Source organism: Embiotoca jacksoni, unplaced genomic scaffold (assembly GCF_022577435.1).
Source record: "Embiotoca jacksoni isolate LCO1_2020_lvr unplaced genomic scaffold, fEmbJac1.0.p SCAF_10, whole genome shotgun sequence".
Classification (NCBI taxonomy): Eukaryota; Metazoa; Chordata; class Actinopteri; family Embiotocidae; genus Embiotoca; species Embiotoca jacksoni.
The window spans coordinates 19,047,643-19,062,169 of record NW_027185230.1 but is presented as its reverse complement, the minus strand read 5'-3'; the positions used below and the strand labels follow the sequence as shown (position 1 = coordinate 19,062,169).

The window sequence follows — 14,527 nt, the reverse complement described above, 5'->3', positions numbered from 1 at the left end:
ACCTGCCTGACCGCTTGAAAAAGCCACAAAGGCCAAAACTGCAAGAAAAAGAGCAAACATGACTGCGTCTCCCAGTAGTTGACTTTCCTTTGCTTCTTATGTGCTTCATCAGCTGGGTTCTCCCGACTCAATCAGGTCTGATTACTGCAACTGGGTCTGCTGTCTGTTTGAGTGCTCCCGTTTCATTGGTTAAACCGCCCCTTGAATCACACCTCTTTCATCTGAAGGTGACAGTTGGCACAAAGAGCAGATTTACTGCCTCCTGAAACCACAGTGCAGAAAGATGTCTGACATACAACAACAAGAAACCCTGGTTTACAGTCAAACTCAGGCAGGAGGAGGGAGGAGCAACGACCTCCCCCTGCCGCCCTGTGTTAGTTTATTTGCTTTATATGTTTATCTATGTTTTATATGTCTATTTATGTCTGTCTGTTTTGGATGTGTGAACAAACCTGGCCAATAAAGCTGATTCTGAATAGTTTTATACATTTTTTTTTTAATGGAGCTGTTAATCATTATTTCAAAAGACCAAAATGAAACATTACTTGTTAGTAGTACTGTAAAAGGGGATATTTTTGTTAAAAAAAAAAAAAAAATTTAAGTAATTGTACAGTATTGAAATTAATTTATGAAACAGACCAGAAACAAAACCGTTGTTGTCATTATTTAATTCATTTCACTAGTTTCAGAGGTTCAGAAGTTACAGAGAATCAGGATTGTTGAATGTTGAGTTTCTACACTAATGAATGGAGCTTTAACTTTTAACAGTAACTTTCACATTTGAAAAATAACCATCTGGCGGAAAACTGAACAAAACTCAGTTTGAGGTTTGTTAAGGCTGAAAATGTGACTCATAAATCCAACTTTCAAACACACCGTCATAATCACCACAAATGTTTAAAAAAAAAACACACAAAAAAACGTAACCGTCTTTTTTGTTTTGCAGCATTCAACAATCGAAATACAGTGAAGTTATGTGTAAAATGTCATATGAATATAGAGATTTTCACGAGAGGCACCAACACATTTTTTATCAAGGCAGATCTTTTTAAATGTCATAGCAGGAGAAGCGTACTGGTATAATCACGGTAGCTGCGTTAAAGTGTGCTTTTAAGCACGATTAATCACTGGCATGGCTCACTGGGGAGACTTTTACTTTTCCTGCCATCACAAGCCAAACTATCTAAGGTAAAAAACTGTTGATACATACACGAGGTAAAAGTGATGTGTGTGCTTTAGTCAGTGAAAACATCAAGTTTTGCACATACTGCAGGTTTGAGCATACGAGTGCTGTCTGGTGACCTAAACTGGTTGTTAAATACTACCGACGAGGTTAAATCACTTTATTAAGTGTCAGCAAGTAAAACCTCATCGGTGTACTACGAGTTTTCACGGGCTTTTCTCAGAGCACGTCCCCGTCTGGGAGAAACAAACACATTAAACGAAGGTTATTGCTAAATGTGTCCTCCGGAGTACAGAGAAGTTGGCAATGACAAAACATTCCCAAAATGTTCCTCTCGTCTAAAAGTGACAGCTCATCTCGATGTCGAGCTACATTTTCTATCATCCTTTGTATTTCTGACATTTTACAAATTTGTAACCACATACTTTATTTTTTTCAAGTGGGAAAACAATCCGTTATTTTAATATTATTCGTTTTGCTTTTTTTCCCGTTGCATAGGTCAGCATGAGTGTTTTACCTTGGCAATCATAGACATACAGTATCTGTTTGTGTTTTTAGTTTATCCCTCGAACCATTTTCTGCACAGATATCACACGGGACTTCACAAGTACTTGAGAAGTGTTGACACACAGTTTAACAGCGAATTGAAGATTTCTAGTCTTCAGCATGAAGGACGAACAGCTGTTCAGCTTGAGACAGATTTCATGTCTCAGACTGGTGAGTCTAACATCTACAGACTATAATAACTTACACTGTTGTACAGAGAGTCATACAGGTTGTAACTATTGTGTAAAGGATGCTCTCAGTGAAAACCTCTACGGCTTCCATGATCAACAATAGAGGAGAACCCAACAATAGAAAAGCGCATCAGAAGACGCTTTTCTACTCGAAGTAACAGAAACCCTTCAAGAAGAACGAAAAACAATTGATTTGAAGTTAAAGAATACGAAGGACAAACTGGCTTTCTGGTCTGTCTTTACAGAACCACTGAATATGGCTGATAGACACAGCAGGTGTGGATTTGTGTACAACATCTGGGCATCAATGATGCTCTGCAAGCCAGATAACAGCTCAGGAGGAGGCTTCTTCTGCATAAAAGATCTCAGGAGGAGAACAGGAGCCGCGTCATCGCCAACGCAGCTGAAATTCACCGTCATCACATTTTTAGACCGTCGCATTCTCATTTTAACATCTTTTGGTATCTCTACCCAGATTGCCCTGAGAGGTTAAAATTCCCCGAGGGGATCTTTCACAAAGCAGGATTTCCCCTGTAACAACATATTATGGTCTATAAATGTCATAATTCTGCAATAAAAAAATATTTCATGATCAGTATCTTTGAGTAACTGTGGAATCTCCATGAAAGCCATGATTTGTAGAAGCAGCACAGGTCTCCACAGACTGGACCGGCGTCCACCCAGCATGAGACTACCTGTCCTGCATGATGCCTCCTTATTTGTGCTTCTCTTCGTGGTTGTAGACTTTCCGAAGGCTCGAATCCAGCAGGAAATCCACCGACCTGCAACCAACAGAGCGGAAACGCTGTTATATTACAAACAAAAGAGGAAGTTGGCTTGTGTTTGAACCAGAGAAGCGCTGTCATGTGACCGTCGTTTCCATTGGCAGTAAGATCCTGACAATAAAATGTGAGTAGAAACTAGAATCGGTCTCATTTATTAGTTGATGGATCCTGTCAGCAGATATTAGATTATAATTTTAATTCATTATAATTTGTCTAATAAGAACACTTTTTTTTTCTTTTTAAACCAAACATAGTGCAGGAAAAGATAGACTATGTTTAAAGTACTTTAACTCTGTTTAAAGCCGAGGCTCCGCCTGGTGCAGCTTCAGGATTCAGGTTGTGACCCAAATTTTTTGAGCCATTCAAATTTATTTCACACAAAACAGTGACGACATATCCGCAGCAGCGACGGCACTTGAAGCTACTAATCATGTGTCAACAGTAGTAATTTACATAATCCATGCAAACTACATGACGTCCCAACCTGTCTATTGGAGTAATGATGAAGGGGATGGTGGAGAGGCCGATAGCCGTCGTGGTCCACTTGCGCACCGGCAGAGGCCACCTGGTGGTTCGGCCCAGCAGGTGCAGCGACGCAGCGCACACACGGTTGATGGTGAAGCCGGGAATCATGACGGAGGCGAGCGCCTGCCACACAAACGTGTCCACCACCGCCGCCGCTACCCGCGTCGTCTTCCCCGGGTTGTCCCCGTGGGCCTTCGGGAACAGATGGAGGATCAGAAAACGAGGGGAAGTAACAGCTTTCGGACACAATGGAGGCACAAAATAATCTGAGAATGTGTTCAGAACGGGAACCTGAATTTACAGGTTTTCTATTTGGTCATTTGAAGCAGCGCTTCACAAGCTTTCTGGTTTTGTATGTAAAAATAAACCCGGTCAAACTTCTTCCTGAAACACTGATCTCAGCTGAGCTCAGATTTATTTTGAACCCTTTTCATTTTACATTATAAGGAAAATTGGACCAATATGATTATTAATGAAGATGGTGCCAAACAAATTGGTATTTTCTCACCACAGCTGCTTTCTTCCCTTTGTCCACAGCGTCGGCGGTGACGTAGACGCTGGCCACAGCGTAGCTGCCCCACACAAAGCTCACCGGCACCAGAGCACGAAACGCCTCCCCGACTTCATTGGCATAACCTGAGAACAGGTTCACGCACGCAGGTGAGTCTCCTCTGAACGCAGCCTTAGTTAGCCGCCCTGCTATCAAATGCTAAGTCTGTGAAACGACCCGTTAGTGCAACAAATTTATTATAATACATAAATAATACTGATAATACTGCGAGTGGCAGATCAAGATCTGTGGATTTAGCATTAAATTCCAGTACATCTGCTTTGAAACTTTCCAAACATCATCTCTGACATCTGACAACATACGAGGAAGTCGCCTGTTCCTGTTCCCCCTCCACCTCCGCCTCCACCTCCGCCTCCACCTCCACCTCCGCCTCCGGTGAAATGAACTGCAGTCACACAGGGAGCGTTGATCTTTGGTTCAATGACGGCCGGAGCAGCGGAGCGTGGCGGAGTCAAATTCTGCAGCCAGACGGAGGAAGAAGGACGTGAGGAGACGCCGTGAGCGGATGAATCGGTGGTCGTGTGAAACAGCGAAGCGTGCGTCTCTAATAAAGCATCAACTCTGTTTATAAATATTTCTCCGGCGATATCGAGCGGTAGCGGTTGTTGGGTATTAAACGCTCCCGTCTCCACGGGTTCCCGGAGCACTTCGATGACTCAGGATTATTCATACCGACACGGCAGGAGGAGGAGTTATGAGCGATAACGGCTCCGTTGTTGTTTTTCTCGTCTTGTCTGCTTTAAAGAAGCAGCCGTTAGTTCGGAGGTGACGGAGTGAATCACACCTCCACCTCAACGCTGAACACCAGCAGATCAGCTTCAGCGTGTGAAGTTATTTATGAGCGCAACCTGTGAGTTGAGTGTTTTTGGAGCTTCAGCAATCTGAATAACACCAAAATATATATTTACTGTAAATTAATTCATACTGTAAAAGTGAAAACTACAGTTGCATGTGGAGGTTTAAAAACTCCTGTAATGATAACAACGGGAATAAAGATTAAAAACTATCTTCCAGCAAGGAGAGAAAATCCGTCGGTATGATGAGACCGCTGTTTACCAAGTCTGCACTTTTTACATGAACAAACATGTTGAAGGAGCAGAAGGAGACGACATATAAAGTAACGACCTAAACTATAAACGACGGGATTATCAAGCAAAAGAGGAGTTTAGGTAAAATGACCCAGATTCAGTAGCGTGATTTCTTTAAAAACGTGACTTAAAGACCCCGAAAACACAGAAACAGATCAACATTTCAGGTTTACACCCTCCGAATGGAGATGGACATAATCCTAATCTGACAGCTGGGAGCACAGAGATTATGATTTATTATTTTATGGGGATTAACACATTCTCATGTCTTCACCTGTCTACTGCTGCCCAGTGAGAAGTGAGGAGGAGGAGGAGGAGGAGAAAAGGACAGGAGGAGGACAGGAGGAGGAGCGGAGGAGGAGAGGAGGAAAGGAGGAGCAGAGGAGGAGAAGCGGAGGAGGAGGAGGACAGGAGGAGGAGCAGCGGAGGAGGAGCAGCGGAGGAGGAGGAGAGGAGGAGCAGAGGAGGAGGAGAGGAGGAGGAGGAGAGGAGAGGAGGAGCAGCGGAGGAGGAGCAGCGGAGGAGGAGGAGAGGAGGAAAGGAGGAGCAGAGGAGGAGGAGGAGGAGCAGAGGAGGAGGAGGACAGGAGGAGGAGCAGTGGAGGAGGAGAGGGAGGAGGAGAGGAGGAGCAGAGGAGGAGGAGGGGAGAGGAGGAGCAGGAGAGGAGAGGAGGAGCAGAGGAGGAGGAGGAGGAGGAGGAGGAGCAGCTGTTCACCGGCCTGCTGGTGGATCTTCACCGGCCCATCGGCCGAGATGTTTCGGGTAAAAAGCACCGACACCAGCTGCATATCATCCCCAGCGTCGGTGCTGCTGTGTCGGGTCATGTCTTTGTGGTTGTGACTCACCGCCTCAACTCGCCCAACGACTACCGGGTTACCGGGACACCGGGACACACGGTTCACTAGTTACATAACCTCAGCACGAACAACGGTACTGTTGACCCCTGTCTCGGACGTCCTGCTGAGACAAAATGTCCTTCAACAGCCAAGTCTGCTATAAATAGACTTTTTTTTTTTTTTTTTTTTTTTTTAAAGTGGTTAGCTAGCTATGCTAACTGGTAGCGAGCTCGCGCGCAGCTCCAGCAGAGTAAAGCCAGTTCCGGTTTACGTCTCTGTTGTTCCGACATATTAAAGATTACATACCGAGGAAGCGGACCCACGTGTCGCGATAAATGTCAACTGTTTTTCCCGTTTTGTCTTCAGTCGGCTCCATGCTGTCGGTGCTTCCTCTTCACTCCATCCCCGATGCTGCACCACAAACTCGGAAGGAGCCGCGTATGGGGCGTGGCTTACCGACGTGGGCGGGGTTTCGTGTTAGACCCCGCCTATATTTCGCACTCCCCAGTAATGAGGGATTCTCGGGGTTAAACAGCTCCACACGGGGCGACCCTGAACTATTACACCTGATTATCATGTGATTTTTATAAAGAAGACACAAACATTTGGAGCAAACTGTATAATTTTATTAAATCTTTAGAGGAGATGAAATAGACATAAACAAGGATAACGTTCACAAACTTAATCAACTTAATGCCATTCAGCTTGTCACGATGTGGAATAATATCATTGTATAATAATATTATTCCTTTGTGCAATAACCTCAATCTCATTCTATGGGCAATAATATTATTTTACGTCCAATATTCTTGTGTAATCTCACTCAGTCCATTATCCTCACTGTATATTCATATTCTATTTTTTTTTACTTATACAATGACAAGAAAAATCTTTCTATTTCCTTTTTCTATTTGAAAGTAACAAAGTACATTTGCTTAAGTATAATTTGGAGGCATATGTACTTTTCTTGAGTATTTCCATCTGATGCTACTTTATACTTCAGAGGTAATATTGCTCTTAAAACAGAGATTGTTTTTTTTCCCTCCAAACTTCTCACATGGTTTCATTTCAATAAATGTTCAAATGATCCAATTTCTCACCAAAAATCGAAGATAATAGTAAAAGTAAAAACACAAAACTGAAGACAGATTTATGAATTAGAACATTTTTTTTGTATTTTTTCGTCAGATTTATCTGCTCTCTGTTTATAAAACTGGTTAAAGTATCTCAAACTGACTGACATGCTGCTTATACTGTGATAGATTCGTATTAATCATCTGATGGTGTCATACAGCCTTTAATAGTCAGATGTACTAAACTAACTTCAATACTTTATCTACATTTTGCTGCTAATACATTTTACTTAAGTATGATTTTGTTAGTGCAGGACTTTATGTTGTAATGGACTATTTTTATATTGCTGTATTTGCAATGTTACATTAGAAAAGGAGCTGAATAGTTTTTTCCATCACTACAGGCTGTTATTAAGGTGTTAAGCCTGATAATAATTGGATGCTTTCAGTCTGCCTCAGATTTTTTTAAATTTGTGTGATTTATTATAATCATATTTCAGAAAAGATTTGTCAAGGTGAGAGCATGGAGGTGTTAAAGCCCAGAAGATCCATTTTCCACAGTTATTTTCAAGCCTAAATCTCTGCTGACAACCTCTCGTTCATAATTTTGAAAGTAAAATGTTGTATTAAAGTTTCAGAGACTTGGAGAAGCTGCAGCCAAAGAGTCCCTCTCTCGGTTCTACAAAGAACACATGGATAAGAACTATTATATTTCCATAATATATGGATTCAGTTGATTATTTAAAACAACTATACCGTACAACCAATAAAAAGCGATCATTCTGATTGACGGTCAAAGCGACCAATGGTGACGAGCCATGCAGCACAGTGGACCAATAGGAAGGAAGGTGACGATTTCGGTGGGATGAGTTTTGACCCACGATGGCCGCCACCAGCGGGAGGAACCATCCCAGCGACTCCAGCTCCTTTCCCGGAGGGAAGATCATGCCTTTTATATTATACTGGAATTTAGCTTTTCTTATTCTGACCGCGAGCCGATGTTTTGCCGACGATGATCACGAGATGGAGGAGTTCCTGAAGCGGGAGTATTCTCTTTCCAAGCCTTACCAAGGTACTGCAGCGCCGCTGCATGTGGGCATGCAGCGCCGGTGCATGCCCACATGCAGCGGACGGACAGATGTTTCCAGAATAACATGCACAAGCGATCAAACACTATGAATGCATGAGCTGCTTTTTCTAATAAGATGATTCACGTGTCCTTAATGTTTCAGGTAGATCCTGCCTGTGATATTCAGCCGTGTTTATATCGTTGTAGATGAACTAAATAATCTAAATCTGTTTTTTTCTAAGTTTAAAGCTCTTGTCTGTGGAGACAAAGCGGAGCTGCCGTGACGTCAGCTTTTTTTTGTTGTTGTCTTTTTCATGTTGACTTAACATTTGTGTGCGTTCTCAGGTGTGGGATCCTATGGCTCCTCCCACTGGGAGCTGATGGGGGATGCCATGGTAACCACCGAACAGGTGCGCCTCACACCTGACATGCAGAGCAGGCAGGGGGCAGTATGGAGCCGCATTGTGAGTACACTGTGGAGCACGATGGTTAAACTACACCATCATCACAACAATAAAACCGCAGCCATTTGAAGCGTTCAGCATCTGCTCTGCTGCTACTGATGCTTCACCTGTCAGTGACAGCTGACCGTGATGCCAGATGTTGTGGGCAGTGACGCGGGAAACCCTGTTTAAAAGGAAACCAGGCCGTAGGCAGCCTGGTTTCTACAGGGTTTCTATGTTTTGTGCATTTGTTATTGTGGAAGAAACATTTTGTATTTCGGTGGCCTAATTAAATGCGTTTGTGTCCGTAGCCCTGCCATCTGAAAGACTGGGAGATGCAGGTGCACTTTAAGATTCACGGTCAGGGAAAGAAGAACCTGAACGGTGACGGGATGGCGATTTGGTACACGAAGGAGCGCATGCAGAAAGGTCAGCAGCACGAACGGACATCATGGGAACCGAACCGCTGCTGTCGTCCCGCAACAAAGTCATTTTTATATATTTGATTAACTTTCACAGGTCCCGTATTTGGAAATATGGACAACTTCACTGGCTTGGGTATTTTTGTGGACACGTATCCCAACGAGGAGAAACACATGGAGGTGAGCTGCGGTCGCTCTGCTGAGAGCTCAGCTGTTCTGTCAAAGCAAAGTGGGCTTAATGGACGTTTACAGATTTGTGTAAAGGGTATTTGTGTTCTTTTGTGCAACCATTTGGAGACAGGCGCAGAAGAAGAGATACGCACCCCGCACACAGGTAACGATCCTCTTGGTCCCCGTCCTGACCGAAAACACGCAACATATCAGACCCTCCAGGAAATCAGGACCTTGCAGTCGCAATAGTTAATTCACAACTAGTCCGTCTCCTCAGTATTTGCAGGAGGTTTCAATTTCCTTCAGAAAACGAGCCTGATTTCCACCCAGTAAACGTGCTCAACAGAAGCTGCGCTGACGGCGTCGCGGCACAAAGTAAAACCTTCTGAACAAAACTTGCTTTATCAACAAAAATAACTTCATTCGGAGTCAGCGAGGCTCCTCAACCTCTGCTGTCATCATGAAAACAAACCGCACGCCGGTTGACGGAAAGAAACCGCAAATCTCGAGGTGAAAGGGTTTCTGGGAAATGTGGTCGAAACATCAGAATTTTGCTGACTCGCATAAAATTCTGTATTATTGCATCGCAATTTCTGAGATGGGAGAAATCAAGCATTACGAATATCAAAACCTCAGTGACGTCCTGGAGGGACTGATTACATGTTAAATTGTCATCAAGTTAAGTCTCTACATTAAACTGTATATAATTATAGGAAATAGGCAGAAGAGTTTTATTCTTTTAGCCTGCATGTCCTCATCTGAAGGAATCATCGTTCCCTCTTTCAGTACTTTTTTAAATAAACAATCCGGTTCTCACATGTATAAGATTATTTTCAGATAATTAAACTACTATTACTTAAGATACGCTTTTGAGCTTCTTCTACCGCCGATTATTGTTAATAATATGATAATATATATTTATATTTATAATATTTATTATAATAAATATGATAATATTCTGTATTTTGACATCATCAAGAACAATATTCATTATTATAAATGACAAAAGTTTCATACGATTATGATTAGAAAGCTTCTGCATGACACTTTAAAATGTCTCTGCATGATGTGTCAATCAGCATGTGATAAAAGATTGAAATCAGCTTTGTTGCTCACCCCTCTCTCTCTCTCTCTCTCTCTCTCTCTCTCTCTCTCCCACCTCTCTCTCCCACCTCTCTCTCCCACCTCTCTCTCTCTCTCTCTCTCTCTCCCACCTCTCTCTCTCTCTCCTCTCTCCCACCTCTCTCTCTCTCTCTCTCCCACCTCTCTCTCTCTCCTCTCTCTCTCTCTCTCTCTCACACCTCTCTCTCACCTCTCTCTCTCTCTCTCTCCCACCTCTCTCTCTCTCCCACCTCTCTCTCTCTCTCCCACCTCTCTCTCTCTCTCACCTCTCTCTCTCTCTCTCTCTCACCCCCCACCTCTCTCTCTCTCTCACCTCTCTCTCTCTCTCTCTCCCACCTCTCTCTCTCTCTCTCTCCCACCTCTCTCTCTCTCTCTCCCACCTCTCTCTCTCTCCCACCTCTCTCTCTCTCTCTCCCACCTCTCTCTCTCTCCTCTCTCTCTCTCTCTCTCTCTCTCTCCCACCTCTCTCTCTCTCTCCTCTCTCCCACCTCTCTCTCTCTCTCTCTCTCTCTCTCTCCCACCTCTCTCTCTCTCTCTCTCTCTCCCACCTCTCTCTCTCTCTCTCTCCCACCTCTCTCTCTCCTCTCTCCCACCTCTCTCTCTCTCTCTCTCTCTCTCCCACCTCTCTCTCTCTCTCTCTCCCACCTCTCTCTCTCTCTCTCCCACCTCTCTCTCTCTCCTCTCTCTCTCTCTCTCTCTCCCACCCTCTCTCTCCCACCTCTCTCTCTCTCTCTCTCTCTCTCTCCCACTCTCTCTCTCTCTCCTCTCTCCCACCTCTCTCTCTCTCTCTCTCTCTCTCTCTCCCACCTCTCTCTCTCTCTCTCTCTCTCCCACCTCTCTCTCTCTCTCTCTCCCACCTCTCTCTCTCCTCTCTCCCACCTCTCTCTCTCTCTCTCTCTCTCCCACCTCTCTCTCTCTCTCTCTCTCTCTCCTCTCTCTCTCTCTCTCTCCCACCTCTCTCTCTCTCTCTCACCTCTCTCTCTCTCTCTCTCCCACCTCTCTCTCACCCCCACCTCTCTCTCACCCCTCTCTCTCTCTCCCCCACCAGAGGATCTTCCCCTTCGTTCTGGCCATGGTGGGCAACGGCAGCATCGGCTACGACCACGAGCGGGACGGCCGGTCCACCGAGCTGGGCGGCTGCAACGCCATGGTGCGCAACCTCCAACACGACACCTTCCTCTTCATCCGATACGTCCGCCGCAGGCTCACGGTGAGAGACGCTCCGCCCGCTCTGTTTCGTTACGTCACAAACCTTTTGGAAACAGATTCAGATGCTCAGATCTTTCTGGTCTCTGAAAAGTAAACCCCGGTTCTCTGATCGCCTCCGCCGGCCAGGTGATGATCGACATCGACGGGCAGCACGAGTGGAGGGACTGCCTGGACCTTCCCGGGGTGCGGCTGCCACAAGGCTTTTATTTTGGAGCTTCAGCGGTTACTGGAGATCTCTCAGGTAAACGGCGTCCTCCGTCCTGACGCCGAGCAACGGGTCCACACATCAGGACACGCTGCTTATATTCGCTTTATATTCGCTCTGTGAGCATTTTGCATGAACGTGAGACTCTTGGAATCACAAACAATCAGTTGTAATGTAAAAATGTTTTTTTTTGACGTGTGATCATATTTTCTGATTCTCAATTTCTAGATAACCATGATGTCATTTCCCTGAAACTCTACCAACTGACGGTGTTACGGAGTCAGAAGGAAGAGGAGGAAGAGGAGGAGGAAGATGAAATAACCATACCCAGCGTAGATAATATAGAGCTGCTCAGATGTAAGAGACACACACACACACACACACACACACACACACACACACACACACACACACACACACATATATATTTTGAACTACATGAACCTCCTACTATCAGATCATTTAGTTTCTCACCTCCTTTCTCTTCTTCTTTTTGATGATTCTCATTTTCCCTCCTCCTGATCACCTTCCCGGTCGTCTCTCCATCTGTCCTGTTTATTGGCTCCTCCTCCTCCTCCTCCTCGTCCTCCTCCTCCTCTGCCTCCTCTCTCTCCCAGTGGGTCAGAGTGAGGAGGAGGTGAGCGGGATAGCCATCTTCTTCACCGTGCTCTTCTCCATGCTGGGTTTTATCTTCCTCATCGTCATCGGCGTGGTGGTCTACAGCCACTGGAAGGAGAACCGACGCAAGCGCTTCTACTGAGGAGAACACCGGAGGAGATGGTCAACAACACAGAGTTGGACAGGAGATGGAGACGATGGTCCCCCTGCCACAAAAAGCCATTCTCCAACTTTGCCATCGATAGTTGCGAGCCAGCGAGAGGACGTTGTTTTCCACGTAGTCCTCCGCCCGTGCCTGCCACCCGCCTCGGCCTTACCGCCTCCACCTCTGGAGCTACACAGCAGACGGGACGTTTTCTTACGGGACTTCTTACGAGCAGCTACATCTTAGTTTTGGTTATTTCTCTTGTATTTTTTTTAAAATATAAATATATCAGTATCTGATGTGTTTCATCAGCCGCAGAGCACCAAGCAGCTTCTGGTGAAAACTCCTGATTCATTACTGCATCTCCTGCGTGTACATGACGTGCCGTGTATCCTGTGATTGCTGTAGAACGCATGAGATTTGTTTCGGCTGTTTTAGTGAACTGTCGAGGCTCCTGCTCTTCTTCGTTTGCATCATGTGACCTTTTCATGTGTCCGTGTGACGAACTGCCTCGTCGGTGCATGTGCTGATGGCAAAGATGTTGGTGTTTCAGGGAAATCCAAAAAAATAATTGTTTATATTTGATCGCTGTTCCTTCCTCTGAGTTTATGAGCACATTTTAGAAAATAGTCAGAAATTCCTCGGATGATTTTAGAGAACACTTTTCTAAATATATTTATAATGAATATTTGCATGCCAGTGATGGACGTTTGCACTGAAAGGAGAGTCGAGATCAATTAAAGAGAATTTAAATAGTCCATCTTCTGTCGCGCACATTTTTTTCTTTGCACATTGAACACTAAAATGACCTTTTGTTTGTGTTACATGTAAACACGTCGCCTGTTTCCCTGTCGAATGTCTCTCGTAGGCTTTTGCAGTGAACCGAGCAAACATGCTGGTTTGACCTCGGGCTGCCTTTACTCCGTCTTCTCCCAGACCTCATGTCAACATTATGCATCTTTAATGTGCTTTTGGTTTTTACTTTGAATTTCATGAGGACTTCCTCATTCGCTGAAGCCACTTTGACAACCATCTGACCTTATTTCTATTCTGTTGTTTTGGATGAAAACTGTCTCATGTCTCCATTCAGACCCGCAAACTACACTTTATAAATGGAACCATTACAATCTTGTGTCTTTGTCTTCAACTATTTGCTTTGACCCATTAAACACGGCAGTGTGTTACATGCAGCTTGCTTTCACACATATAACACGAAACACAATATAACTGTCGTTCTACGTTCACAAGTGAAATGCTGCTGATTCTCATTAGAGCTCAGAACCAGTTTAAAGAGAAACCATTTAGTTCAAAGTGTACAACAGAAAGCTCGTGATTAAACGGGGAGTGAATACAACTCATTTCCGAATCACATAACATCCTTCAATAATTCAGGCTGCGTGTCCGAGGTAACTCTCAGCTGTGATCGTCCTCCAGATCAATATCTTACAACTGTCACGTGCCGAACGAACAAATAATTAAATAAATGGGATGTTGTAAAAAAAAAAACTGGTTAAAAAATAAATGAAGTCAAGAAACTGCAAAACCGTCAGCAGAGCGCCAATGTTTGTTTTATTAAAAAAATAAAATACAAATGATGACCCAAAGAGTACACAGCAGACTTATTACTAAAACCAAAGCATTTTATCTGTCAGTGCCTTCATTATTTTTCTCTTTTTATTTCCCACTTTACTCATTTTGGCTTGTTTAAAGTTGTTACGAAAACAATGTAGAAAGATTGGAGTCTGTGTTTGTCGATGCCTGCTTCCCTCTCTTAACAAGGATGGTTCTCATTTTGGCAAAAAAAAAAAAAAAAGTCCACATCGCTCAACCATGGCACCTCCATCTGTTTGGTATTATCTGTGGTTGTGAGAAAAACAATTCACAAGTTGGACAGAAACACCGATGACGGGGATGTTGTTTGTTTCAGTTCGGTGTTGGTCGAACGCGAGCTGACTGTGTTCCATGTTGAGGTCGTTCATGTGTACAATATTTATAAAACAGATGGTGTTGTACTAACGGAGGATTAAAGGCAACGGTTAAATATTCGGAAAATACGTGAACATGGAAATAGAAGGAAAAAAAAACAAACAAACACAAAGAATGAGGGTCAGCAAACAGACCGAAGAAACCAAACAAAGAGTTGATCCAACACAAATAATATATTCCTTTTTTTTTTTTTTCTTCCTCTGCTTACACAACTTAATGTGGTTTATCAATAAGTCAGGAAAGTGTTAGTGGTTGAGGGAGGCAGACAGGAAAAAGCCCCAAAAAAGAGGAAAACAAAAAGAACAATACATAACCGAGAAAGGCTTTTTTAAAATCGAG

General features: G+C 44.0%; 2 protein-coding genes across 2 annotated transcripts; one reads left to right on the top strand and one right to left on the bottom strand.

Moving 5' to 3' along the window:
• Positions 1–649: 649 nt before the first annotated feature.
• mtfp1 (mitochondrial fission process 1) lies at positions 650–6,152 on the bottom strand. The gene is made up of 4 exons (XM_069172163.1): positions 6,032–6,152; positions 3,739–3,866; positions 3,190–3,422; positions 650–2,702 (listed from the first exon to the last, which is right to left on the bottom strand). Exons 1-4 carry the CDS (start codon positions 6,099–6,101, stop codon positions 2,636–2,638), a joined length of 498 nt encoding a protein of 165 aa, XP_069028264.1. The 5' UTR covers positions 6,102–6,152; the 3' UTR covers positions 650–2,635.
• Positions 6,153–7,653: 1,501 nt separating this feature from the next.
• lman2la (lectin, mannose-binding 2-like a) lies at positions 7,654–13,334 on the top strand. The gene is made up of 9 exons (XM_069172133.1): positions 7,654–7,870; positions 8,213–8,331; positions 8,622–8,739; positions 8,830–8,912; positions 9,034–9,066; positions 11,074–11,235; positions 11,361–11,475; positions 11,668–11,796; positions 12,057–13,334. Exons 1-9 carry the CDS (start codon positions 7,681–7,683, stop codon positions 12,197–12,199), a joined length of 1,092 nt encoding a protein of 363 aa, XP_069028234.1. The 5' UTR covers positions 7,654–7,680; the 3' UTR covers positions 12,200–13,334.
• Positions 13,335–14,527: the final 1,193 nt, after the last annotated feature.

Coding starts and splice junctions, on each gene's coding strand:
- mtfp1 (XM_069172163.1), bottom strand. CDS start 6,101: ATGGAGCCGACTGAAGACAAAACGGGAAAAACAGTTGACATTTATCGC. Junction 3,867..6,031: donor CACGTGGGTCCGCTTCCTCG/GTATGTAATCTT, acceptor ACCTGTTCTCAG/GTTATGCCAATGAAGTCGGG. Junction 3,423..3,738: donor AAGGGAAGAAAGCAGCTGTG/GTGAGAAAATAC, acceptor CTGTTCCCGAAG/GCCCACGGGGACAACCCGGG.
- lman2la (XM_069172133.1), top strand. CDS start 7,681: ATGGCCGCCACCAGCGGGAGGAACCATCCCAGCGACTCCAGCTCCTTT. Junction 9,067..11,073: donor GATACGCACCCCGCACACAG/GTAACGATCCTC, acceptor CTCCCCCACCAG/AGGATCTTCCCCTTCGTTCT. Junction 11,236..11,360: donor ACGTCCGCCGCAGGCTCACG/GTGAGAGACGCT, acceptor TCCGCCGGCCAG/GTGATGATCGACATCGACGG.